The 26,229-nt window shown below is 47.3% G+C and overlaps 1 protein-coding gene across 1 annotated transcript in view; it reads left to right on the top strand.

Annotated features, from left to right (window-relative positions):
• INTS1 (integrator complex subunit 1) overlaps window positions 1-25,563 on the top strand; it is a 38,587-nt gene extending 13,024 nt beyond the window's left edge. Inside the window, exons 24-50 of the mRNA XM_086622566.1 lie at window positions 548-715; window positions 1,066-1,177; window positions 1,632-1,793; window positions 2,994-3,140; window positions 3,535-3,633; window positions 4,011-4,135; window positions 4,836-5,090; window positions 5,785-5,944; window positions 6,572-6,712; window positions 7,124-7,301; window positions 7,383-7,506; window positions 8,046-8,164; window positions 9,198-9,285; window positions 9,918-10,144; window positions 11,041-11,164; window positions 11,642-11,775; window positions 12,168-12,360; window positions 12,604-12,731; window positions 13,222-13,334; window positions 13,920-14,033; window positions 14,921-14,991; window positions 15,497-15,588; window positions 15,705-15,814; window positions 16,241-16,804; window positions 22,672-22,725; window positions 23,359-23,553; window positions 25,512-25,563. Coding sequence (XP_086478692.1) covers window positions 548-715; window positions 1,066-1,177; window positions 1,632-1,793; window positions 2,994-3,140; window positions 3,535-3,633; window positions 4,011-4,135; window positions 4,836-5,090; window positions 5,785-5,944; window positions 6,572-6,712; window positions 7,124-7,301; window positions 7,383-7,506; window positions 8,046-8,164; window positions 9,198-9,285; window positions 9,918-10,144; window positions 11,041-11,164; window positions 11,642-11,775; window positions 12,168-12,360; window positions 12,604-12,731; window positions 13,222-13,334; window positions 13,920-14,033; window positions 14,921-14,991; window positions 15,497-15,588; window positions 15,705-15,814; window positions 16,241-16,356 — 3,300 coding nt within the window. The 3' untranslated portion in view covers window positions 16,357-16,804; window positions 22,672-22,725; window positions 23,359-23,553; window positions 25,512-25,563. The remainder of the gene's footprint in view (window positions 1-547; window positions 716-1,065; window positions 1,178-1,631; window positions 1,794-2,993; window positions 3,141-3,534; window positions 3,634-4,010; window positions 4,136-4,835; window positions 5,091-5,784; window positions 5,945-6,571; window positions 6,713-7,123; window positions 7,302-7,382; window positions 7,507-8,045; window positions 8,165-9,197; window positions 9,286-9,917; window positions 10,145-11,040; window positions 11,165-11,641; window positions 11,776-12,167; window positions 12,361-12,603; window positions 12,732-13,221; window positions 13,335-13,919; window positions 14,034-14,920; window positions 14,992-15,496; window positions 15,589-15,704; window positions 15,815-16,240; window positions 16,805-22,671; window positions 22,726-23,358; window positions 23,554-25,511) is intronic.
• Window positions 25,564-26,229: the final 666 nt, after the last annotated feature.

Raw genomic sequence — 26,229 nt, 5'->3', positions numbered from 1 at the left:
GCACAACAAGCTGGGAGGGAGTAAGGCCGGAGCAATGGACCCACAAGTCCTAGCTTAGGATTTGAGCTTAGGTTTAGAATTGAGGTCCAGATTGGCCAATGAAATATTCCGTATCATGCAGTGTCATACTCGGAGTATTGATGAGGGTTATCCAGGAAGTTAGTGCCCTTTGGGGCTCTTGCTCTTCCAGGTTGCAGTTTTGGGACTTCTCTGTTTTGGGATCACTAGCCAGCATGGGCCAGGGGTTGATCAGCAGGGGGTGAGCAATTACACTGTGCCTCACTCGTTTGTATATATTATTATCATTTTTATATATTATCATATATTCTTTGCATTTTTATTAGTATTTTTATCATTATTTTAGTTTTATTTCCATTATTAGATTGTTCTTATCTCAACCCACGAAGGAGTTCGCTTTTCTCCTTCAATTCTCTTCCCCATCCCTCAGGGGTGCGAGAGGGTGAGCGCGTGGCTGGGGGGTGTTTAGTGGTTGGCCAGGTTAAACCACAACATCAGTAAAGACTTGATGGATCTTCTCCCCTTGCAGGACGTAGCCCGACTCATAGTAGAGCGCTCTACCATCATGTCTCACCTCTTCTCCAAGCTCTCGTACTGTGCTGAATCAGATGCAGTGCTTGTTGCTCTTCTCTCCATCTTTTCTCGCTACATCAAACGGATGCGCCAGAGTAAGGAGGGCGAGGAGGTGTACAGCTGGGTGAGTGCCCCTCTTCCTTTCTCAAACAGGTAGAAGAACTAGACAAGTTAACAAAAGAGAAGCCTGTTGTGGGTTACTGAGTATGTAGAAACCATGTCAGGTTTGACAGTTCCCTGATCTGAAAATAATTGGAGGTTGGCTCAATATCATAGCCAAGTGTACGTGTACATAAAAAGCATTTTTTAACTTTTCCTTGAATATCTTTTATGGCCATGGTTGGGGATACTGGGCTAAGCAGAACTTTGGTCTGACCAAATTTGTCCGTTCTCCTTTTACCTGCATCTCACAGATCTCATTCTGCTTTCTCTCCCCACCTTTGTTCATCCTGGGTTTTTTCTGCCTTTTTCCAGTCAGAGTCCCAGGATCAGGTGTTCCTTCGTTGGACTAGTGGGGAAACAGCCACTATGCACATCCTTGTGGTTCATGCCATGGTTATTCTCCTGACATTAGGGCCATCTCAAGGTTAGTGAAGTGTGCTCAGATTTATTCAAGGGGTCATGGACAATACAGAGAGCCTTTCCTCTGTCTGCCGTCTCCTTACAGGTCAGGCTGGTGTTAATCCTTCTACTCGCAGACTTATCCCTTGCAATATTTGTTTGTAGCTGTAGGATCTATCAGAATATTGCTGCACAGAGTGAAGGATTTGCAGGCTTATTTTTTTGTCTTCTGCAGACAGCAGGAAGTATTAAAATGATGGTGTGTCCCTCCCTGCTAAACAAGGAGGACTGAGACTTACTGTAGTGTGAGAACTGGGAACTCAGATCTGCAGTCCACGTTTTCACGTGATAGTGTTTATTCCCAAGTTGTGTCTGACCTTTAAACAAGAAAGTGTTCTGGTCTGTTGATTCATATACAGAAGGGTAGGGTGTTCCAGGTGCTTATGAACATGGGAGATAATTTTGCAACCACTCTTAAGCAGGGGATGGTGATTTTTATACCTTACTGGATATATGGTTTCCGGAGAAAAAGCCCCTTCCTACTGCTTTTCTGGTTGACACCTCAGAGGAGGCTCTGCTACTCCCCGACTGGCTAAAGCTGCGTATGATCCGCTCTGAAGTCCCGCGTCTTGTGGATGCAGGTGAGCCTGTGTTTGTTGGTGTTTCTGACCTTCCTGAAAGGAAAGGGAGAGGCTTCCCGGCTCGAGTCCTCTGTGTGCCCAGCCATCCTACTTGGATACCTTTGGGGGGGGCCTTCAGTCACTGCGGATGCTGCAGCTGAGCAGGGAGCTTGGATTTAGAAAGCAATGTGTCTCTGGATTTTGTGATAGTCACAGTCTAAACATACAATAAATACTTTGCTGTGTCCCTTAGGACTGTCTAACAGATGTACAGAATATGAGCTGGTGCCAGGCAGGGAATGTTATGGGATGTCCCAGAGTGATTCCTTACTCAGCCATGATGTGTAGTTCATGTACCAAAGGTTCAAGAACTAATACAACCTCGCTAACCATCAGACCCCACAGGTTAATCCTCACAGCATTAAGAGCAGAACCCAGTGAAAGCTGAGGCTGAAGAGAAGGTCGGTGCTTTTGGTAAAGCTCCTTACTGCAGTGTGGAAGGCAGTTCCTCCTGCTGTGATCCAAGTGCTGAATCTTGCTGGCTTTTATAGAGAGTGACTATTACTTTTGAAGTAGGGAGAGAATCTGTATGGCTATTCCACTTCCTGTGTGTATATTAAAGGAACTGGGGGACTTGGAATGAGATCCCATCTTTGTTACAACAATTCAGGTTGAATTAAGCTACACAGTCACCAGACAACAGGCACATCCCTGCTTCCATAGGACAGGGTGTGCTAGCAATGTGGAGAGCAGTGTCTGAAGGATGTAAGCTATACCTGTAGTTACTTCTGTCCTTGCACGGTTCATCAGTGCTCTTTTTCTTCTTGGTATTCAGAGCTTTTGTCCCTTTCTTACTAATTAAATGACAGCTCTCTGTAGCCAGTGATTGAATTATTCAATAATTCCTGCCTGCAGCCATCAACAGATAGGGTGGAAGTTATTTTTTTAATACGAATGATTGGGTTCCTGAGGTTTTGATCAAATTAAACAGAAGATCAAATTAGCCAGTGAGTGAATTAACTGGAAGATGCAATAAGAAGGCAATGATTTGCAGAGCAAAGGAAACATAGTAGGCAGCTGTCAGACTTCTGGCTTAAGGCTCTCTGCAGCCCTGTCATTAAAGTGTCACTGTTTGTCGAACCAACAGCACAAAGATCAGGTAATAAAGATGACCCTGTGTGAGCAATTTGGAGGTCTGAGGACTCAGTGTTTGTATTTCAGCCCTGCAGGACCTGGAGCCCCAGCAGCTGCTTCTCTTTGTTCAGTCCTTTGGAATCCCAGTTTCCAGCATGAGCAAACTTCTGCAGTACCTGGATCAGGCAGTATCTCATGACCCGCAGACGCTGGAGCAGAACATCATGGACAAGAGTAAGAGCTTCATATGAGGTGGACTAGGCTTTTTACTTTTTCTTGAACAGTGTTCAGGAGTATCTCCTGTGACTTCCTTGGAAAAATCCAAACTAGTTCAACAAACTGCGCACAGTTTGCTTCGGCAGCCTGTTGTCACTGCAGACACCTCCCTAGAGCTTGTCTGGATGGCCCTTGGCTGTATTTCCTGAACTAAAGAAGGATTTTCTGGATTGGGTTGTACAGAGTCTAAAAGTAATTTTGGGAAAAAACAAGGCTTAAAAGCATCATGTTGATAAAGTCCATATGAGCATCAAATTCCCTTAACAGGGAGCTGTGCAAACAGCAACCAATCCTGTCCTGCCTTACTAAAGAAGTCAAGGTGCTGATATGTTCATGTCTTGTCCTTTTTCAGACTACATGGCTCACCTTGTGGAAGTTCAACATGAGAGAGGAGCGACAGGAGGCCAGACTTTCCACTCCCTGCTCACTGCATCCTTACCAGCCCGCCGAGGTACTGCCTGGGATAGCCTAAGCTTCTGAATATCAGTCATTTTCCAAACTTCCTTCCTCTGTTGGTGTTGAGAGGGACAGGAAAAGCTGCCTTCAGAGGGGTTGTGTTGCAAAGTATCAGCAAACTACAGTTAGACACCAGTCCTTGCTAGAGTTTTTTGCTCCTGGTGAAGGGAGAAATTCCAATATTTTTTGAGTTTACTGCAATGAGTTGTTCTGAGTGATATGGAAAAACAGGTCTTGCTTGGCCTTGAGAGAAAAGCTATTGAATTACTCAGTAGTTAGAGACTGTGAAGCCCAAAGTGATCCAGTGTTGGGGCTCCAGATGCTAGCTACTATAACGGCATTTTTCTTACTTCTCTTTTATTCCTCTTGCAGACAGTGCTGAGACTGCAAGGTCAAAATCTAGTCCTGAGAACTCTCAAAGCCAGAGCCGGATCCGGGCCTTAAGCCAGGTCCGGGTCCTGGGCCCAGAAGATGATTTAGCAGGCATCTTTCTGCAGGTAACAGTGTCACCACTAGCTGATCAGCTGCTTCCTTTCAGCAGCTTTACAAAATCTATTTCCCTTACGCTTAGATCTTTGGACCCCTTCCTCCTACAGGGTTTGTAGGCAATAAATATGAAAGCCTGGCATGCAATGGGACTGTGCCATTACAGCCTGGTGGAATTGATACTGGAAGGATTTTTTCTTGTGGTTCAAACATGATGTGGCTTTTGGTCGTGCCTAATACTGTCAGTGCCTACTAGCGCGTTACTGTCTCTGCACCTTGTTTGTTCTGTGTATAGTGCCTTTACCCGCGGCAGCGGATGGAGGATTTGTGAAACACTCGCAGGGCCTTGGCAGCAAAGCTGTGTGCAAACAGCATTGCACTCTGGCATGTCTTCTTGCAGAGCTTCCCTCTCTCCATTGACTCCAGAAGGAGCCTACAGGGAATTAATTGGCCAAGTGGGTTGCGTGTGTTTGGGTAGTATGGTGATTCCCCACAGTGTCAGTGTGGATAGTCATGTTGGGGCTGCATAGATGCTGCGTGTGTTCCTGTACCAGGCACTAAAATACTGAGGAAGCTGTCTCAGAAGGTTCCAGTTAGCCCCCAGTTAGTATAATTGTACAAGTTAAATCAGCCCTCTGCCTCAGGATATTTAGGGTATAGCAAGTCCTTTCATTTGCTGTCATAAACCTATTCCCTTCTGTATCCTACCAGCTTTTCCCACTAAATCCAGACCCGCGATGGCAGAATTCAAACCTGCGCCCACTTGCCCTGGCGTTACAGCAGGCCCTGGGGCAGGAACTGGCTCGCATTCGCCAGGGGAACACACAAGTGAGCGGGATCACAGCACGGCTTCTCCAGGCAATAGCTGCACTGGTGAACTCGCCGCACAGCGGTGCGTTGGTGATGGCAATGCATTGTAACCACTTCATCTCCTGCCCGCTGATGCGCCAGCTGTACCAGTATCAGGTGAGTGGTGTAAGACAAGAATCTTTGTAGCATTTAATAAAGAGGGATGAGGAGGGAACAGAAAGTCTGCAGTGTATCTGCTCTGCTGTGTGCAGACCCTCTACCTGTGTAATACTGGAAATGTAGCCTGGGGAGCATAACACATAGGGGCTCAAGTTGCCTGGACATACGCACTGGATGCAGGCTGGCCACGTTAGCATAGCACTGCTGAGAATTGGGACTTACATGCAGGGTTAGGTGTACCTTACCTAGTCTGGTAACTGTGCAGCACTGTGGATTTCAGGCTGTGGGTCTCTGTTGGTTTGGGATCTGTAGTCTGTGCTGTTTTGTAGCCTGGACATGTCTTGCAAGGCATTTGCAGACAACTTGAGAGCTGAAGTCTGTAATTCCTTAAAGAAATCTTCAGAGTAGGCCGAGGTTTATCCAATGAAATATCTCATTCCTTTCATCATGATGAAAGAAGGCACAAAGTTACACTTAGTTATACTAGGAGAGGTACTCTGTGTGACTTAGTCTTCTGCCTTGCATTTGTAGACTAGAAGCTGCTGCCTTGATTTGAGTAAGCTATGGTCCAACAGAGTAGGTGTGCTCTATGTATTCTTGGCAGTATATGCCACTATCTGTGTCTTTCCTGCTATATTTCTTGTATTCTTGAAGTGTGTATTAATCAAACCTCTCTTGCTGCACTCCTCAGCGCTGCATGCCACAAGACACTGCCTTCTCCTCGCTCTTCTTCAAAGTCCTCATGCAGATGCTGCAGTGGTTGGAGAACCCCGCAGTGGAAGATGGTCCTCTACGTGCTCAGCTGAAGGCCTTTGCAGTGCAGTACTCCTCGAGGCACAGGATCAGTGACGGTACTGGCATTGTGCAGCTTACGGGACTCAGAGTGGACTAAGTGGGTCAAAAAAGGGACAGAGACAAAACTGCGCCCAGAGCAGGAAGTAGAGTGCGCTGCCTGTTAGAGAGGTACGCTTAGGAGTAGCGAAGAGAGGTTTTGTACTGTGCTATATAAACTCCATGAGGATGCAGACAAGTGATTTAGCTCTGTGCATGTGCAGTAGACACCTGGTAGCATCTCACCAAGCACAGCAGAACTTTCAGGGAAAACTTTCAATTGCTCAGGCCAGGAATTCTGTACTAGCTGTAGTCCTGAAAGATGAGCCTGCAAGAATGCCTCTGGAACAAGGTCACATCATGACTTGTAGAGTTGTTTATCATCTGCTATCTGGTGGGAGGAGGAGTCTATAACCAAGAGCTTAGGCATGGAAATGCGTTTGTGGTTATAGAGTTTTCTTTTAGCCACATGTTGCTGTAACATGCAGAGAGCTGTCAAGGGGTTTGGTGGGAATAAAATGGCAGTAGAGTGTAGTGTGTTTGTATGTTTGAGTTGTGCCCTGGAGCTGTATGGGGCATCTGTAGAAGGAAGCCTGGTGTGGGGGCTGGCTTGGCTCTGCGATGCCAATGCTGTGATTGCTTTGCAGTTCGAGGTGGCTTCTTGCACCTCACAGAAGCTCTGACTTTCCGTCGTGACCCTGACTTGATCAGCTCCACGGTACGTGCCATCATTGCAACCCTGAAATCAGGAGAGAAGTGTAATGTGGAGCCAGAGCTCATCAGCAAAGGTATGGCTGTCCTTCTGCTCTCCTTCCCTGTTGCAGCAGGAGGTTGAACTTCCAGCCCAGCAAGGGAGTGCCTACTGTGCAGGCTGTGGGGATCTGCCTTCTGCCTGGATCAGAAAATGTGAACTGATCTAAACTTAGTCCTATTTTGTATCACCTCCTTCCCCCGCACTGGTATGTGGGTTTATAAGCTGTGATCTGGGGCTGGGATTAAGTCTTTCAGCAAACTGTTGGTTTCCACTAATAAAATGAGAAATAGAAGCCTTCTATCCCAGATAAAAATGGCTTCCCTCTTCCTTACTGAGCCAGTCTCTCAGGAATGCTGGACTGATTGCCTTCATGATACTGTTATAAGCTTCCATAGCTTTCACCATATCCTGAAGTTAACGAGTGATATCTTTCTCCCTCTGCTAGTCCTTCAAGGTCTGATTGAAACTCACTCTCCGTATTTGGAGGAACTCCTGACTGTCCTCTTCTCAGCTACTGTTGAGACCACTGCCAGGTTTCCTGCCATGAAACCAATCGCTGTGGTGAGCTCCTTGTTGCTCCAGGACAAAGAAGAAACACCAGTGAAGGAGCTGGATGGTTGCAGGTGACCCAGGCAATGATGGGAATTCATTGGTAGTCTGGGTTCATGACATTACCACTGATATTGGCTTTGTTTTCTCCCCAGTACTGAAGCAGCTTGGCTAGGGCCCTCCTCTGGTCTTCTGAATGACTGGCTGGAGATGTTGGACCCAGAGGTGATCAGCAGCTGCCCTGATCTCCAGCAGAAGCTACTGTTCTCCTGGAACAAAGTAAGAGTTGTTGGGTAGAGAGACTACTGTGCTGAAAGCACGTTTCTGTGGGACTGACCTGCACCTAGAAACAGGGCAAGGAGTAGTTTTATGTTTTGCCATGTGTTGCTATACCAGTTCCAGAGCAGTACAGGCTGACTAGGAGGGGGATTCGGGTGCATCCTTCTCAGTGCAAGGCTTATGTTTCGTCTTACCTTTTCATTTCCTCAGCTGTGTTCTTTTCAGGACTTCAAAGTGCATGACAGAAGAACACAGTCCTGTAACATCCCAGCCAGCTGTGTTTTCATTGATGTTTTTGCAGACAGATAAATAGCTTGCCCAGAAGTGCTATGCCAAAGCTAAGACTAAAACCCAACTTCATGGCTGATGCCATGTTCTGTTAAGAAAGTACCGCAGTTAAAATCCTAAATCTACGTGTTGTCTTCTGTGCTGTCTGCATGCCTGGATTGTTATCCTTCTGTAAAATACGTAGTATCTCCTACATCCACCTCGCAGCAAGGATCTGTTTATTACATCTCTTCCTCGTTTGGTCCTTTCAGGCAGGGTCCCAGGTGCCCTCCTTCCGCCCGTATCTCTTGGCTCTTCTCACTCATCAGTCCAGCTGGACCACACTGCACCAGTGCATCAGGCTTCTGCTTTGCAGGAACCGGGAGCAAAGGTGAGTCTTGTTTTTTGGGCCTAGCAAGGAGTTTTGAGTTGGGTGACTCATTGTGTCTGAGAGAGAACAACCAGAAGCTGAGAACAAGAGTTGCCATGTTCCGCAGTGCATCTGCCAGGAGATGCAGTCCAGCCAAAAACAGGCTTTGTGAGAAGGCTTTTGCTGATTTCAGTCATGCTGATTTGTGTACCTTGATATAAATACTACCTGCTGGTTGATGGAAGCAGCACGTAAAGATTTGGCTGTGTTCTGAACAGGAAGTGCTAATTGCTGGGTAATCCATCTAGCGTTGCCCTTGTTGCTAATCTTTATGAACATGGGATTTGAAAGATGGCTTGGATAGCAAACTGACGGCAGTCTCTGTACCTGGGCAGGCTCAGCTGGATCTTTTGGTTGTACTAAACTCCATTACCAGTCCTTCTCTAAGCCCCTTCCTGGCATCAGGCTCCCAGTTCTGATCTCTGGAGCAGCCCTGATTCTCAGCTTCTGCTCTTGCTTAAACTTGTTACGCTTATGGACCAAGAAATGCTAACACCTAATAGTGGTAATTCAGGACATGACTAAACTGGCAATACTTCTAAAGCTAGCAATATTTCAGTTTGCTTATTATTTTATTATTCATCTCTCGCTTACTAACAATTCCTTTAATTTCTGCAATCCAGGATAACAGCCAGGTCAGGATGTTCTGTACGCTGGGACAGTAAGGTCACTGGTCTGATTGTAGCAATTGTTTATGTTGATGACCGACTTCTGGCCTTGTGGTGCAAGACTCCATGTAGCCACGATGCTCTTGCTGAATGCCATTTGTTCAGCTCCATGCCCTGTGCTGTTCTTATTGCAACAAATATTTAGTCATAATCTGGGAACAGAACCAAACCCCTTCTCGGGACTTAATGGATCCTATTTTTACATTTGCAGATGTTTCTTTCTTCACAGTACTCATGATGTTTAGAGATGCTACCATGTATCTGTGTGGTGCCTGAGGGCTGTGTTGTCTCTAATTGCAAATATGTCTTCTTTTGTCTTCTGACAGATTCGACCCAACTGCATCCTTGGATTTCTTGTGGGCCTGTATTCACATTCCTCGGATCTGGCAGGGAAGGGACCAAAGAACTCCTCAGGTAGTTGTTCAGTTCTTCCAAGGTTCCTCTCTGGATGGAGCAAGAGGCAGTGCTTTCACAATGCCTGATTTTTTTCCACGGCCCAAGAGGTGGCTGGAGTGATACAGGTGCAGCATGCCAAGTTTGCTGCCTGTACCTCAGCTGATTACTTAGCTTCTCTGCTGTGTTACATATTACAGTGGCAGCTTTTAGTCTGAAAAACTGATATGAACACACATATATATGCCCACTTGGCATTTCCTCTGCAGCATTTGCCACAATATCAGTTAGACATCTGGGCACAAGGCTACAGTGGTGAGGAAGCTAAAACCCAGCATGGGATAAGTCCCATTTTACCAAGAAAAAAGGGTTGCATCTCTTCTCCACAGAGGAATTTCTTTGGTTTGGTGACAGAACTATGGTTTCTGACCCATCCCACATGCTGGGATGAAAGTAAATGAGTTCAGAAGTAAAAGAGGGGTAATGAGGTTTCATTTGGGGCTGTGATGTTTGCTTTTGGAGCTCTAGATATGGGGCAGTTCTTAAGTCTTGTTCTAAGAGATGTTCCATTCCAGTTGGGGAAGGTGTGACTAGAAGGAACTAAGGATCTATGGATTCAGTTTGGATGAATTTTGGGTGTTCTTGCATTACAGAAGCGCCGTGAGGAATTTGTGCTCCACCTAAAGGCGTCAGAGTTGATCAGCATGGTGGAGCTGATTCTGGCTGAAGCAGAAACCAGATACCAGAATGCAGAAGAGGCCTCCTGCACACTCATCCAGTCTCGACTGCCTTTGTTGCTCAGTTGTTCTCATGGGGACCTCGAGAGCATCAAAAAAGTAACGGAGTATCTGACCAGCTGCATCCAGCAGTGGGGAAGTAGGTAAGGTTGCAAATGGGGAGCACTGTCTACTCTAATTGTAGTTAACTTATCATTTTAAGTGGTACTTGGACCAGGAAGATGACTTAAAATTACATTTCAAGGCCCATTTGCTTTTAGGACTTCAGGACAAAATGCTTGCCATGTTTTTTGTTGGGTTTTGGGGATTTTTTTGTCTGTTGGTTTATTTTAAGTCAATGGTTATTTTTAATTAGCAGTTCCTAACATGGGATTTCTTGTCTACTCATCCCTTGAATCACTGCTCGTCATGCATCCTGCTTCTGATCATTACGATTGCTCTCAAAGCTGGATGGAGACTAGATTGTTTCCTAATGGCTGTGTTAGCACTATGGGAAGAACAGGAGGATGGTGTGTTTGTGGCAGTGAAAAAAACTAACCTAATTCCACCTCCCTTACTGTGGTGGGGAGGTAAAAAAGATACTGAGTACCCTCCGTTGCAGTTGCATGGTACTGCCTCCCAGGGCAGAATATGCCAGGGCGGGTGTGTAGAGAACAAGCTGGCTAGTCTGAATCGTTGTGCTTCTGACTACTCTTCCAATTGGGATGGGAATGATCACGAGTACCATGTGCAGAAACTCTTCACTGGAAACTTAAGCAGAGCTTTTCTGTCCTGTGCCGCTTTGTAACTGCAGTGTTCTGACTCCAGGTGGCCTAATGATGGATCCCCACAGACTATGCATGGATCCTTGTAGACTGAATGATTTGAGTAGTTCAAAAGAAGCAAAGACTTAAAAAATACTGATTCAGATTTGCAGTGGCTGCTCTTTTACATGGTCTGTTTGCCATATGCAGGAAGGCTGTTACTAATCCGATGGGTCTGGGACATTTGCTTGAACTAACATAGCAGCCAGTGGCTGACCTCTCCCTTTTTCCTTCAGCTCTGTGGGAAAATGCTGCCAGGACCTTCTGCTTCAGGTATACCTGCAACTACCCGAGCTCCTTGTGCCTATGCCTGAGATGCTTCTTACCAGTGAAGGAGCCAGAGACAGCAGCACTTGCAAGGTAAAGTTAGAGGCATGGGAAAGCCCCTTTCCAGTTGTGTACCCAGAGCGGATGCTAGCTCGATGCCCAGTCTAAAAGGACAGGACTGGCAAAAGCTTCCTGGGTCACTTTGGTTTCTTTACTTTGCTTTTCTGTTGCCCCTTCCCTGCCTGCACTTTCAGCAGCAGAACGTTCAGCTGTGGTTTGTTTAGCAGTGTCCTTCTGTAAAATAGTACAAGCTCCACAAGTTTCTGTGTGCCAAAGGCTTCTGTAAAGCACAAGTGTGCAGGCGTCTGATCCTGCTTTGATGTCTGTAGGGACTGTGGACTTCAGATCCTGTGCCAGCTGGAACATTGCATCTGCTCTCAGATTTTACCTGAAAATAATTTCTGTTAACCCCCTCTGTAGTCGGAAAGAAATTGGGAAACACTGCTGAAAAGCCAGGGGCTTGATTGTGCTTTAAACTTCTTAACTGTTTACTCATTACTCTTTCTCTAGCTCGATGCCCTGGTGCACAGATTCATTAACCTTCTCGCAGACACCAGTGACTCCAAGTCATCAGAAAGCCGTGTGTGGGATGCCAATATGGCCTGCAGGAAGCTAGCTGTGGCTCATCCCATCCTACTTCTTAGGTACCGCTCTCCCTTTCACCCTCTGTGTGGCTGGCGTTCACTGAAAAGCATCCACCCTTGCCCTAGCAGGGGAGAAAACTTGCAGCAATCGTGATGATTGTGACAGAATCCACATCCACGTACAAAAGTCAAGAGAACGGGCAGCAAAGTCATATCCCTTATAATGAGGCAGCACCTGTTTTGGCTGTGTCTGTACGGAAACAGTCCTCTTGGAGACTAGAGAACAGACTATGGGTGGGAAATGGGGCTTGCTCATTTTATGGATACACGGATCAAATCCAGAACTCTGGGGGAGGATAAGGGAGGCTTTCTTCCAGAAAGTGAGGTGTAACAATGTGTAACTGTTTCTAGGAAGAGGCTGGATCTAGATTTTCTTTTGTTTGGCTTTTCAGGCACTTGCCAATGATTGCAGCACTGCTGCACGGCCGTGTTCACCTCAATTTTCAGGAGTTCAGGCAGCAAAACCACTTGACCTTCTTCATCCACGTCCTGGGGATCCTGGAGCTGCTCCAGCCCCAGGTCTTCCAGAACGAGCACCAGGCGGCACTATGGGATTGTCTCTTGTCCTTCATCCGACTGCTGCTGGTAAGTCCCTGCTCCTCTTCCTTGTGCGGGCTGCCAGCCACTAGATGGAGACGCTCATGTAACACAGGGCCAGTCCAGCTTTCTCCCATTTGAAGGGAAAACCTTCATATACCCAAGAACAAAAAAGTGTATCAAGTACCTTGAAGAGCTTAAAGAGGAAGTAGGAGTTCAGGAAGCTGAACAATGGGGCAGTGCATCACTGTGGGTTTTTTTGTTAACTCTTATCTTCTCGATCTTTCGCAGAACTACAGAAAATCCTCACGGCACCTGGCTGCCTTCATCAGCAAGTTTGTCCAGTTTATCCACAAGTACATCACATGCAATGCCCAGGCAGCTGTCTCCTTCTTGCAGAAGCACTCAGATCCACTCCAGTAAGCTTCCTTACTCCAGTTAGCCCATGGTTAGCTCATGGAGAGATTGTGCAGTCAGGCTTCCGTGAGCTGATCAGACACAAGACAGCAAGAAGATGTGACAAAATAGCTATTATGGCATATTTTCACCCTTAACTCCCTTAAGTCTCTAAGATGAGCAGTATATCCCTTTTTCCAGGTGAAAACTGAGCCCAAAGGAGTCAGATAATGATTTCAACTCACATAATGGCCTAAACATCCTATTGAGCCACTGTAGTGCCCAGCAGTCATTTCCAGAGGGCCAGCAGGAGGGTGTTTTCCCTGAGTGGTGGCTGCAGGGTCCCACCTGCATATACAGGGAAAATCGCATTTGTGTTGCAGTCACGGTGAAAGGAAAAACTCTTGTTTCTGCTTCCGAGAAACTACTCATTTTAGTGTACGTGTATGTATTGTTATTTGTCCTCATGCCCTTATTGCTATTGAAAGCTAAACATGCCATGTCTTTCTCCAGTGACCTGTCATCAGACAACAGTGACCTAGCAATGTTGAAGTCCCTCCTGGCTGGGCTGAGTCTGCCTAGTAAGACTGGCATCTTGGAGAGGGGCTCTGATGAAGAGAAGGATGGTGAGTCTGAGTGCGGGGGAAGAGTTATTCCAACTGGTGAACCTGAAGTATGTTTTGGGGCACAGATGCTTTTATGGGCTGTATGCTGTGCTTGTTCTCCTAACAGCCCAACGAAAGGGTATTTAGAGTGGAGAATGACACTTGTATACTCAGCAATTTGGAAACATTATCTGGAGTGGGTTAATTTGTTTTCCTGTCAGTGGTATCGCTATGGGAGCAGAAGAACAGCTCTTAACAAGGGCAAGTTTCATTGTTGTGGATTTTACCTTCCTCAGCCATGCTTAAGGATTGACCTGTCAGAGGAGACCCTAAGGGTTCATCCACTTCTCCACTCTTTACAGCTTGCATGGGAAAATTATTCAGTATTAAAACAGCTTGGGAAGGTTCTTTCTGTTTGCATCAGCTGAGGGGTACCAGAAGGTGCAGTGAGACTAGAGACTGTGAGAGCCAGGAACTGTGTTACAGTGTTGCTGGCTGGCTCATGATAAACCACTATACTGCTAGAGAATACTGGACCTGTCTCCCTGTTAAAACTGCAGAGACTGTCAGGAGTGACCTGTTCTCTCTCTCTCTTCCCTCCCTCAGATGAAGCAGCAGCTGGCTCTCTTCCCCTCGTCAGTGTGTCTCTCTTCACTCCTCTCACACCAGCTGAAATGGCCCCATATATGAAGAGGCTCTCTAGAGGCCAGACAGTTGAGGGTAAGTGAGAACCTGCAGAACTGTACAAAGGACACAGGGCAAAAGACATAAACCAACCCTGTTCCTTATCTGTCAGCTACAGGCTAGTTTCCTTGTGTTTGGAAGTCTCCAGCAGTTAGGACATGGTTTTGTTTTGGATGAACTTGTCCATAACCTTCTGTCGTTCTGTGACAGAGGCTTCCTATGCTACTGTTGTGGCTTAGCTCAGCAGTGCTGCAACTGCCTCTGCTTTTGAGCTCTTCAAAGATCTTGTAAGGGAGATAGGAGTAATTCAAGGAGTGCTGCAGTTCATGTTGAGCCAGGTCTGGCATGCTGATAGGGAGGTCATTTTTTTTATTGATGCTAAAATACCAAACTGATGAGAAGCAGGATTTTGTTAGAAATCCTCAAATGGCCTTCATGGAAGAAAATCATGTTAAACTGGCATATGGGAACAACATTCTTCTTCTCCAAAGGTCTTCTGAAATCACAGATGTCTGATGTTCAGACCTAAGTTATGATATGGGGGTGACAGTTTTCCTTCCACACTAGAAACAGGCAGAAGTCGTCCTGCCTGGATACTGTTTTTAAAAGAGGCCTTCAGTGAAGATCTCTCAGTTGTAGAAGGTGTCCTGTAATTGAAACTTCACACCCCAGTCCACTCTTCCCCCTGCCTATGGCATGATAGTGCTGGTGACCTCTGCCTGCGCAGGTTGGGATGCACTGATCTGGCACGTGGCCTACCTGTTCTCTTCCTTTTTGAAGAAATGCCTTTATTACTCTAGCTCTGTGTGCAGGTGGGAAAACTTAACTGCTTGGGAGATGGGATTTGTAGGGAAAAAGAAAAAGATTCTTTGCTGGATTCAGTGAACTTCAGTTCACCCCTTCCAACCTGTGTCTTCCATCAGACATCCTGGAGGTGCTGACAGACATTGATGAGATGTCCAGACGGAGGCCAGAAATCCTCTCCTTTTTTGCTGTAAGTATTAGTGTCTCAAACTGCTGCTGGAAAGAAGAGATTCTTTTTACCAGAGTCTGTGTTGCACAGCCAGCTTAAGTACTACCCTTCCTCTACTTTTTGGGTGGTTGCTGCAGCATCTTAGGAGAAATTTATCTTCAGTACTTCTGACAGCAGGCAGTATTTACTTCCCTGCCATCTTGCCTCCATTGCTTACTGGGCCTGCCATCATCCACTTCAACCTCTCTTTACGTCAGGGGAAGAATTAACCCCCTGTCCTCTTCCTGGTATTGGGGCAAGGATAGAGCAGAACAGCTCTGTCAAAACTCTGCAGCCTGGGGAAAACTCAGCTGTCCTGCGTGGAATAAGGTTACAGAGGGTGCTTTAAAGCATTCAAAACCAGGATAATCCTTCTTACAGAGAGGGATTTCCTGGCTCAGCCAGTACCTGCTGCATGTGTATTGGGCTGGATTGGTGCTGGAGGGGTAGTAATGTAAGTCTGAGGAGATTGTGCTTATTCTTTCAGACAAACCTACAGAAGCTGATGAGTTCGTCAGAGGAGTCGTGCCGAAATCTGGCCTTTAGCCTGGCTTTGCGCTCCATTCAGAACAACCCCAGGTGAGGACCACTGGAGCTTCGGCTATCCCAGGTCACTGATGGGCACTGGCTGCCCATCTTGCACGCCTGTTGATGGTGATCTGAACTGTACTGATGTGATCATGTTTTCCTCCCAGCATTGCTGCAGACTTCCTTCCCACTTTCATGTACTGCCTTGGCAGCCGAGACTTTGAGGTGGTGCAGACAGCACTGAGGAACCTGCCTGAATACACCCTCCTTTGCCAAGGTAAGTTGATATCTGCCACCTTTGGTGCGTGCTTGGCCTCACAAGGATCAAAGCTCGGCTTGTGTGCTTGGTAACAGCCTCCCTGGGAAGTTGCCAAGGGTCAGTGTTGCCTAGAGCAGGCCATCAAACACATGGGTGATCTCTGTCAATAGTTGCTTTGGTCTGAGCATCACAGGGGAGATTTGTCTTAGAGACGAGGGAGGCTTCCTTGAAGTAGATTTGTTTCCTTACAGTTTTCTCCGAGTTGTTATCCCTCACGCGATCATACACCCATGCAGCTATTGGAGGGTGGATTGTGCCATGTTCTTATGGAGGGAGAGAATTGCACAGCTGCAGATGCTCATCCCAGTGTTTGTTTGGTGGATTGCTCTTGCTTGCTTGTTGGACCTCTCAGCTCAGTCCTCATACTATGTTTCCCTTTCCCAGAGCACGCAGCAGTGTTACTGCATAGAGCCTTCCTGGTGGGGATGTACGGCCAGATCGACACCAGCTCTCAGATTTCAGAGGCCTTGAAGGTTCTGCACATGGAGGCCATGATATGAACACGTGGTTCTGGGAGCTCCGCTTCCACAGGAATTAATTTAAATGGACTCATCAGCTGCATTGAAGCCCTGTAAGAAGACAGTGTATTTCAGCCTATGTATTGGTGGATCAAAGGAGTGATGTGGCAGGCCAGACTGTGCTGGAAAAGGATAGTGTGCTGACGGAAGATCAGAAAGGGGCGAAGATCGAACTTTCTGGCTAAGATGCCATTACTGTGGGAGAAAAATCTCCTAAACATTGTACCATGCCAAACAGGGACCACTTTCTTCCTGGGGTTTTGAGAAGTGGCTGTTGGTTTATTGTTCGGATTTTTTTTGTCTCTCTGAGAAGGTAAAGCTGCTGAGAGAGCAGAAGGAAACGCTGGCCCTTGCACTTGAAGTCTCTGTGTTCTCTGTGTTGGAGGAAACATGCAGATCTGTGCAGGAGGAGAGACCACTTTTTCTGGGGGTGGGTGTTTTGTTTTGTTTTTTTCTTTTTTAATTAAAATTCTTTTTGTTTCCATTGTGCCTTTCTCTGCTCTATGCTGCCTGGGTGTAGCAGGACATCCCTCTCTCCCTGTTCTTCAGCCTCTTCTTGTTCTAGACAAAGCATCTCTGAAAGACCTGTCTCCATGGCCAAACGCTTGCGGAGCTATCTTGGCCTTTTACTGGATATGCAGGAAATGAAGGAGGTTTAGAAAGGTCAGTGGGGTATAACAGATGAGTTTGGTCAGCACCAACTGCTGACAGGACAACTTTTAAGAGATTCTTTAGAAAACTTTTATTTGAAAACAAATAAAGCAGACTTCTTGGTATATCTGCAAACATCCCAGCAGCTGGCTGCTGTCACACTGGAGTCTTTGAACAAGCAGCTGGGTTTCCTCTTTGGGATCCACCAGTTCTTCCCTGTGACTCTTCTGGCCACCGATCTCTGGTCCTTGTCTGCTGATAGCTGTGATGGCCTATTTGCCAGCTGTCATCTGAGAACAGAAAAGGAGGTGTCTTACTTCCCTCTGCTCCAGAGAAATAACCGCCACATGTGCTTGTTCTCCAGTCTTACTTAATTCTAGTCACCGGTTTGCTTTCATGTCGTTTGTCTCTGTTCCTCTGGCACTCCACTTGTTCTTTGTAGTATTCTAAAAACAAAGATCCTGGAGGAATTTTATAGATAGCTGTAAATAAGTCTGTATCTCCTTACTGGTGGTGGGGACAGTTATGACCTCATGAGTGGCCGGCTGGAGAAATATTGTCCATTCTTGCAGATGAAGAGTGCCACATCCAAGCACTTTTGCTAATGTGTCAAAACAGGAATGAATGTCCGGCTGGCTTTGCAGAGAGACGGAGAAGAAAAGGGAGAGATCTGAACCTCTCATCAAGTGTAAGGAGCCTTGCCTTTAAATAAAGAGATGGGAGCCATCACTTAAAGATGCAACATGCTCTTTTCCTCAGCAGCATCTGCTTCGCATCCGGAGTCACTACTGTGGCAATTAGCTACATATAAATTATGTGGAGGAACAGCTGAAGAAGATCAAGTCAGTGAAATGGTTTTCCTGAGGGGCTCGGTGACAGCAGCAGGATTAACGCCTGTCTAAAGGGTTCCCAGTGAGATTACTGGCTCCTCTTACTTTAGTCCCTTATCAGACATCATTAAGTTTGTCAGAGCAGGGAGGTAGTTTTTTTGGTGCTGCTGTGGGCCTAGAGCAGCTAGGAACTTGTGGGACTGGCTAGAAAAGGGCTTTTCATAGGACTTTGACTCAAGGAGCAAGGAAAGTGTCTCGAGACTGTTGCCACATGAACACAGCAAGTCAAACAAAGTAGTGGTGCTTTGGTGAAGATTCTCATTGCAGGTGAGGCTTTCCAGAAATCCTGCTTCAGGATTGCATCTCAAAACATTTATGGGCAAAACCAAATTGCGTGGTTGGCCCCAAATTCTACTGTCTGTTTGGTGATGCCTGCTGTGAGGAGAGCAGCTCCAGGAGGCCTGGTTAGGAGGAGCAAGGGCTGCTTGGATGTTGGCAGAACTACTTAATGATCCCTCAGACCAGGACAGCCAGGTTTTGCAGAGCAGTGTGAAGAGATATGTGTCTGAGAAGGTAGAAGGAGCATCTCTTTAGCAGCAGCAGCAGAAATAATTGTCTGGGAGATCAGGAAACAAATTCAAAGGGAGGGAGCGTGGGTGGAAGTTACTCTGCAGAGCTGGCCCTTCCCATAGATCTCCCAATACAAAAAGCATCATCTGCGATTTGTTGATTTGTCTCCTCTTTGCTATATTGAAGGTTCCCATGGTGCATTTGCTCTGCTGCCACCCTCTGCTTGGACCCAGTGGAGCTAAGCAGGTTGCCCTCACTTGAAGCACATCACCAAAACCAGATCAGGGCTGTCAAGAGGCTCCTGGCAGTGCAGAGACAGCTTGGGGCAGGAGCCCGTCCCTCCTGTCTGGAAAGGCAGCTGTGACAGCTCTAAAACAGTTAGCGACGGCGTTACTGATGCCCTGACGCTCGCCTGCCTTTTAATCAGTGCTCTGTAACTTTCATCTCCGCCTGGCTGAGCCCCTTCTCTCCTCCCATCCCTGCTGAGCTGACAGTGTTATCCTTCACTGGTCTCCTGGGCTCCTCTTGGGGACTGGGGCCATCTCCTCTGTCTTCAAGGAGAGCTGGTGCCTTGCTCAGAGGAGGAGTGGTAAGGAGGTTTGCAGGGTCATTCCTGGCTAAGCCTGTGGGTCCCCCGTGACTCAACGCAGTGGAAATCACTGCTCCTGTCTCTGTTCCAGACAACACATCCCAAAGTGGTGCAGAATCCTTCCTTAGATACTTCTCTATGATGATCTGCTGTAATCGAGCTTCCTAGGAGAGCCATGGGCTGCCAGGGCTGGTGTCTGAGGTAGTCCACATGGGGCTGAGGAACGTGCTCAATACTGGCTTGTGGGGGGAGGCTTTTAGTCTCCTCGGATACACTGGGAATCCCATCCCAGCTCTAGGGGAGGCACGATGGGGAACGGAAAACTGTTCAGCATCCTGTGGCTGCACCCAGCTCAGAGCAGGGCTGGCACAACCCCTGTGCCTCAGCTGGCCCTGTTTTGGAGCCTGCACGGCTGGTGTGCTGGGCAGAGGTGGTAGAGTGCTGGGGAGTGAAGGGCGCCCAGGAGGAGCTGGGCAGTCCTGGAGCAGCCAAGGGGCTGCAGGGCCCCTCTGCTAAGCACCAGCTGGCAAGGACAGGACAAGAATGCAGGAATAGCTGAATCCCAGCTGGGAACAGGCCCCAGCATGCCTGGGTGGACATGGTGGCATGGTGCAGGCAGGCTGCAGAGGGAGAGCCAAGGCTTGGGAGGAGGTGACATGACACCCCCTCACCTACGTTGTGATGGCATTCATGTTGGGTCCTCTCAAAGCCCAGCTGCTTTCCCACAGAGGTGATAAGGTCCCACCTCCATACCCTGCAAGCACCAGGCACCTTTTGTGATGGCAAACTATTTCTCTGCTGCAAGGATCAAATGTCTTTATGACCTGTGATCTAAACATTCTTGGTTTTATGACCCAGATGTGGCAGCCTCAGGAGGGAGAAAGACACTTGTCCAGCATGCACATTGTGGACCTTCACTGCCTTGGCTGGGCACAAGTGGGTATCTCTAACCTGACCCCTTTCCTGCCAGGCCTGGTGTGGCTGGGAGCATGGCCCTGCACGTGCTGATGCCCCAGAGCAGGGTTACAGCTGCTTGACCCAGTTCTGGGCAGGGTTGTGCAGCCCAGGAACCGAGAGAGGTGTCCTGGAGCACCACGTGAGTTTGGCCACGAGCAGGGCATGACTAAACGGGAGATGCCTGACTCAGTGGCAGCTGCCTCTGGGGCATGCTTGATGTTGGGAAACTGGAAGGATCCCAACACTGAGCTCAGAGGCAAATCTGCCTGATCTGCTGCGTCAACAGTGGAAATGCAGGGAGAGGTATACAGGTAACAGTCAAGAAATGGGATTTCACGGTTAAAGGCATCAACGTTTTTCCAGCCATTAGAAAAGAGGAAGGGTAGAGAAAGAGAAGCCTTTTGCAAGGAGCAGCATGCAAGAAGCCTCGCACAAAAAAGGGAGAGGAAAACTCCATCTCCATTACTTATCATCTGTGTATAAATGTGGGCCATGAAGTCTATTCCTGGGACAGCTTCCTGGGGCCCCGCCATCCTCTTCCTCCAGCCAACCTCATCTATGACCTCGGCCAGTGACAAACACAATTGTGGCCCTGCCTGCCCTCGATTAACTTCCTTCTGGCCATACCACAGCTCAGGACAGTATGATTCATGCTTAACTTGAGGAGTTGTTCACTAAAAGCTAAAAATGGAAAGCCTTTTGTTAGCTTTGGGAATGTCGAAGTCCACCCCACACCAGCTAAGTAGCCTGGCTTCTGTAGGGGTAGCATTTGCCTAAGGTGGACTGTTTTTTAAATCTCTGCATTGCCTCTCTGTGCATTTAAATAGTTTAGCCCTAAAGCAGCAGAATATAGAGCTTGCATTTTCCCCTCCTTTTAAATTCGAGAGATCTTTATAATAATGTATCTGCCTGTCCCGTGTAGCTGGGGGTGTCTTGCCTCTGGTATTGCCCTGTTTTCTTGAACAGCATCTCTAACACAAGAAGATAGTGGCCAAAAGAACATCAAGACCCCCAGCAACAATTAAAAAATTCATTAAACTACAATAGGCCAGTCATTGCTGAGTAATTATTAAGCTGTAAGAATTGCTAATTGTCTTATTAGTATTAAACAATTATGCAAATAATGGAAAACATACTATAAGAGTAATAAAATTACCTCCTTTTCTCTCTCTTTTTTAAAAAACAATAATGAGGTTTAAAATCTAAAGTGATGCTTATGGTTTTGCTCTCCACAGTTCATTTGAGAGGAGTGAGACGTCTAAGGGCACTCAGTGCAGGGTGAGTAGGACATCTTGAACCACATCTATCACGTCTTGCAGGGCTTGTATTGTCACTGCACCAGGCTGTCCCCCCATTCTGCACCCAGTGCAGCCACCCAGGCAGCAACACAGGGACATGCAGGTGCTGATGGCTTCGGAGGACCACTCAGTGCTCACATGGCTAGGCCAGGACTGGGGAGAGAGAGTTTGAATTTTGTACTGTTATAGACTTCCTGTGGGAGCCCCTGTTCTCCCCCAGATAAAGCACATGGCGCTTCAGGTTTGGTCTGAGTGAAAACAAGGCAATTTGTATTTTTTCCCATCAATTCAGCACAAAAGTGGAAAGTTCTGGCCTTTAAAGTTTTGCAGTCTCAAGGATTTTATTACTATCAAGTTAGTGACCCGAGGTAAGCACTGGTCTCTTTTCCGGGTGAGGTTCCAGCTGGATTTTGGAGGTCAGCAATAAGCTGAGCAAGTGTCTTTGTGTTCCTGTGAAACAAGAACAAGACCTCATTTATTCCCACCGCCAAGAAATGGAGGCTTCACTTATTTGTGTCCACAACAAGCTTGGAAGAGACAAAGTGCTTCTTTGCTGCAGCATGTTAACATTGTTAATCACTAACAAACATTATCAAGTTTCCAGGCTTTAAACTCTGCTCTGCTGATAAGACACAGCGTTTCAAAGCAGCCAAGCCAGCTCCCGCTCCCATGGTGATGGCACGATAGACATGGGTCACCTCACCCAATCATCTCGTGATCCAAACAGGTTTTAAGCAGCAAAAAGCACCTTCACTTTCACTTTCTGATAAGAGTGGTGAAGTTTGCCACTCCTGAAGGACTGGAGGAAATGTTCTGCCATGGAATTGCAAAGACTGGAAATTGCCACTGCCCATTTCAGCTTGCTGGGAAGAGGAGGGGAGGTCACCTTCTGAAACAAACACGATCCCAAATCCCCTTGGAGAGCTGCTTTCAGCTCTCTGGTGACCCACCAAGCAGCTATTTATGGCCTCTTTGTTTTTTTCCTTCTCACCTGGTGTGTAGGATGCAGCATGTGAGCAGTCTCCCATCCTCGTTGTCTGGAAATAATGTTGACATTAGCCTCTAGCCTGTCCCTCGCCTCACTGTTTTGGGGGACAGGAAAGCTGGCAGGTCATCTTACCAGCAAGCAGGAGAGACAAGGGAGAGAAACTTGTTTCTTGTTTGATGTGACATTGTGTTATACCTGGGTGACAGGACACACTTTGCTCTGATGCCCACTGGTTTTGGTCCTTTGAGGTTTTAGGATAGCAGATTTACCATTTATGAGTTTGAGGCATGTGTCGTGGAGGGATTTACCAAAGTGCCTCTTTCTGTAACTTCACGTTTCACTTTAATCTTCTTTCAGTGGAAATTCGTGTTCAGACTTGAATTTTGTAATAATGTTTTTTCTGCTACTTTGCAGGTCAAACTAGCCAGACTCTGAGGAGAGGCGGGCATCATGCGGAAGCATTTCTGTGTGAGTAGCTGTGAAATTGTCGGGGCTTTCTTTTCCCTGGCTTGGGCCTTTCTGTCTCTGTGGAGTCAGCCTGGCTGCCTTCTGGGAAGAGAGAGCTGATGAGGCATGTTACTGATGAGACACATACTTTTTCCTTCTCGTTTTGAATCCCTCAATTTAATCCAAGCCATTGGCACGGGAACGTATGAAAGCTCTTGGCTACAACACACAGTTCCTATTGTTGGGAGTGAACGGTCCTGTGTACAGCCTGCAGCAAAATTATGAAGTAGCTCAATTTGATCAGCTGATTTCCCCCAACACTTAAAAGACGTGATTTTCCTTGATGATGTTGCACTCTTTTATGAAAAAGAATGCATTACTTGATTCACAGCTTCATGAGGCCCCACGTTGTCTGATATCAAGCATTGACTCTTTCCCTCAAGTCCTCAAGCTAACAAATGTTGGTTGTTTTTCTTTGGGCTTTAGGGTGGTCCTAGTCATATATTTAAATTTTTTTGTCTACTAAATTTAAAGTCCGGGCTGCTGCTTATGCGAACCAGGATAAATTTAAGAGGTAATGGCAGAGAGTGATCCCCACTAGTCATAGCAACCATCAGAAAGCACTTGAGTGTTTCTAGTATTTCTCTGTTGCAGTTCGGTATCTAGGAAGAGACCTGAAAAGGACTACGGAAGAGAAAGAAAAGAAGAAGTGTCTGTAAGTTAAGAAGAATAAATCACTCCGTATCTGTGGACTGCTGCTCTCCAAACATGCCTTGGAAAGGGATCTAGAGGAGCAGGCACTGCATTTGCAGGATGTGCTCTGCTCCAGGAACTGGCAGTGCATCACAGGTGGGAAATTTCACCCAGCAGTACTGAGAAAAGCTCTGTGAGTGCAGGCAAGGTCCATAAAATGGGCTGAGGACATACAAAGCTTCTCCAAGGAAAAGATGTAGAAGGGAAAAATACAATCCAGAGTAAGGATTTGTAAGCATCATCCCATGAGGAACATCCTAGGAGAATAGTTGTTGTAGGTAATGGGTAGGCAGCTGCACAGGCAGCTCTGCTCCTTTCCTGCCCCGTTCATCCCTCTAGTGCTTGTTAGTTCACCTGTTGGTGCATTAAAGACTCATCACAGCTATAAACTCCCGCAGAGCTTTCCTTAATCACCAACTCAGAACACTGCACAAGTCGCTGATGCTGGTGTTTTGAAAAGCCATTACTGGGCCAGTAGTAATGCTGTCACTGCTTTAGCGAACGCCTTCAGCGATGTCATTTTAATCACTTTAGCGTAGAACAGGGACCTGATTCTTCTGGTGTACCCAGGGCTGCACCTCCAACCTAGCCCTCTCTTGGGACACACGGCTTGGAGCCAGCGACTAATAGTTGCTTCTTCTGGTGCCTGCAAGCCTGGATGCCTTTCTGATACGACTGTCTCGGTCAAACGCACATGACCAGGCACAGTGCAGGGAGGAACGAGGTGAAACGTCGTGGCCTGTGATATACAGAAAATGGCAGCTGCTCTCCGAGTCCAGCCTGGCTTTTCGCTCCATGGGTCTGTGTCCCTTGCCACCCAGCCCCAGCTGCCCCTTCCCAAAGCACAAGGTAATGAGAAGGGACTAACCGCATCGACTCATTAAACCGGGTTTGTTAGGAGACAGATTGTCATGTTAAACAAATACATTTTTAAAAAACTAAACATCATTCCCTGGGCCCTGCCCCAGCTGGGCCATTAAATCTGAAAGGGGTAACTACAGCTGTGTCAAAGCTGAGCTCAGAAGCTGATTTTCACTATTTATACTACTAGAAATTGGCAACAACTTCATTTTCAAACATCATTTTCTTCTTGGTTCTAGTGCTGTAGATTTCAAGCACAGTGAGGGGATGCAAACTGCTAAACAAAACAGTCTCTGGGACTTAGAAAAAGAAACCCCACGAATGGATTTTCTACACCCATTGCATGCCCTTTATTTCTCATCAGCCCCTAAGATACCTGATGACAGAGGACGGGAAGGGCTGCCCATCGTTAGGCAGTTGGCTTTTCATAAATTATGCAGATTTTATCAATCTAATGAAAAGGTGATGTGGAAGAGAAGCTGGACAGCTCAGCTTTCAGGGCTCCAGTACTGCAAGTTTCCAACTTGCAAGAAAACAAGCATTTTTTTCGAAGGAGGGGAAAAAACAACAATTTTTGAGTTAATCCAGCAATTCTTTTGATCGGTCCCTTGGTAGTCTGATTAATTTTGAGTGCAGATGTTTATGCTTTCCTTCACAGAATACACCCAGTACTCAGGAGCAGGCTCACCGTGCCGTATTTCCTCCTTGCCACGCCGTTCTTGTTACGGTTGTGCAGCAACATATGCTAAGGCCTTATTACAAGGGATTCCTATAAACGGCATAAAGGATTAATAATGTATTTATAACACAACTTTGTTTTAGTATAAAGTGATCTATAAATTTGTAATAAATGTTTTATAATGTTTTTGTAGCCTGTTATAAATGATAAATGGGAGACTATAGATGCCACATCAAATATTCATGCTGCATTGTGTGCATTATTATGCCGTTACTGTTCAGGAAACCATTAATAATAAAGTGAATGGAGATGTAAAAGTTGCTGACATGCCCAGCAAGCCATTTATAATGAAATGTATAATCCTTACCATAAAGTAAATACATTGGCCAGTGATTGTTGATGAAATGGAAACACGCTGAATTATTTGTGAGGTATTTATATATTAATGTATATTATCCATATCATTAATATATTATATTATATGTATTATTAATTATGTCTACCTAATTTATAGGCAGCTCCTAAAGTGTTACCTTGTCTCTTCTGCAGTTTTGTCAGCCGCAGGAGATCTGGTGAGTTATTTTATACGGCGTGCGTGCCGGGGGGTAGCCGTATGGGTTGGCCGTCGGGCCATCACTCGCCCAGCCGGGGCACGGGAGGAAAGGGGAAAGAGAGGAAAGGGGAAAAGGGAGCGGAGCGGCTGCGGGCCATGGTCGGCAGCCGCTGGTGCCCGTGGGCAGCCCCTGTGCCCACGGCCGCGCTCCCTCCTTCCCTGCCCAGCGTGGGAGCGCGGCCGTGCTTCGTTCTCCCTCCCCCTCCTCCCTTCACGAAGGAAACTGGATTTTTTTTATGCGTGGGTGCGAAGGGAATTTCCTTTGTCCCCACGGCAGAAGCCCGACGTGTGGGATCTCATGTCGCGACAGGGCCGTGCTGCTGCCCGCACCGCCGGCCACACACGGGGCCCCGCAGCGGCTGCCCACGCAGGGCCGCCGGTCACGGCCCCACACACGCGTCTGCTGCCATTTCGCCCCCCCTACCCCACGCTGGGCCCCGGGGCGCGGCGCAGGGAGGCCCCGAGGGGCCGCCGCCGCCCGCCCCTGCCCGCCCCTTTCCCCGCCTCCTCCCACCGCGGCCGCCTGCCACACGCCGGCAGCCTCCGGCCGGGCTGCGAGCGGCTCCGCTCGGGGCTCCGTCCGCCCCACCGAGCCACCCCGGGGCCTGCCGCGGCCTCC

This window comes from Tauraco erythrolophus, chromosome 17 (assembly GCF_009769465.1).
Source record: "Tauraco erythrolophus isolate bTauEry1 chromosome 17, bTauEry1.pri, whole genome shotgun sequence".
NCBI classification, from domain to species: domain Eukaryota; kingdom Metazoa; phylum Chordata; class Aves; order Musophagiformes; family Musophagidae; genus Tauraco; species Tauraco erythrolophus.
This window is presented reverse-complemented; position numbering and strand designations above follow the sequence as displayed.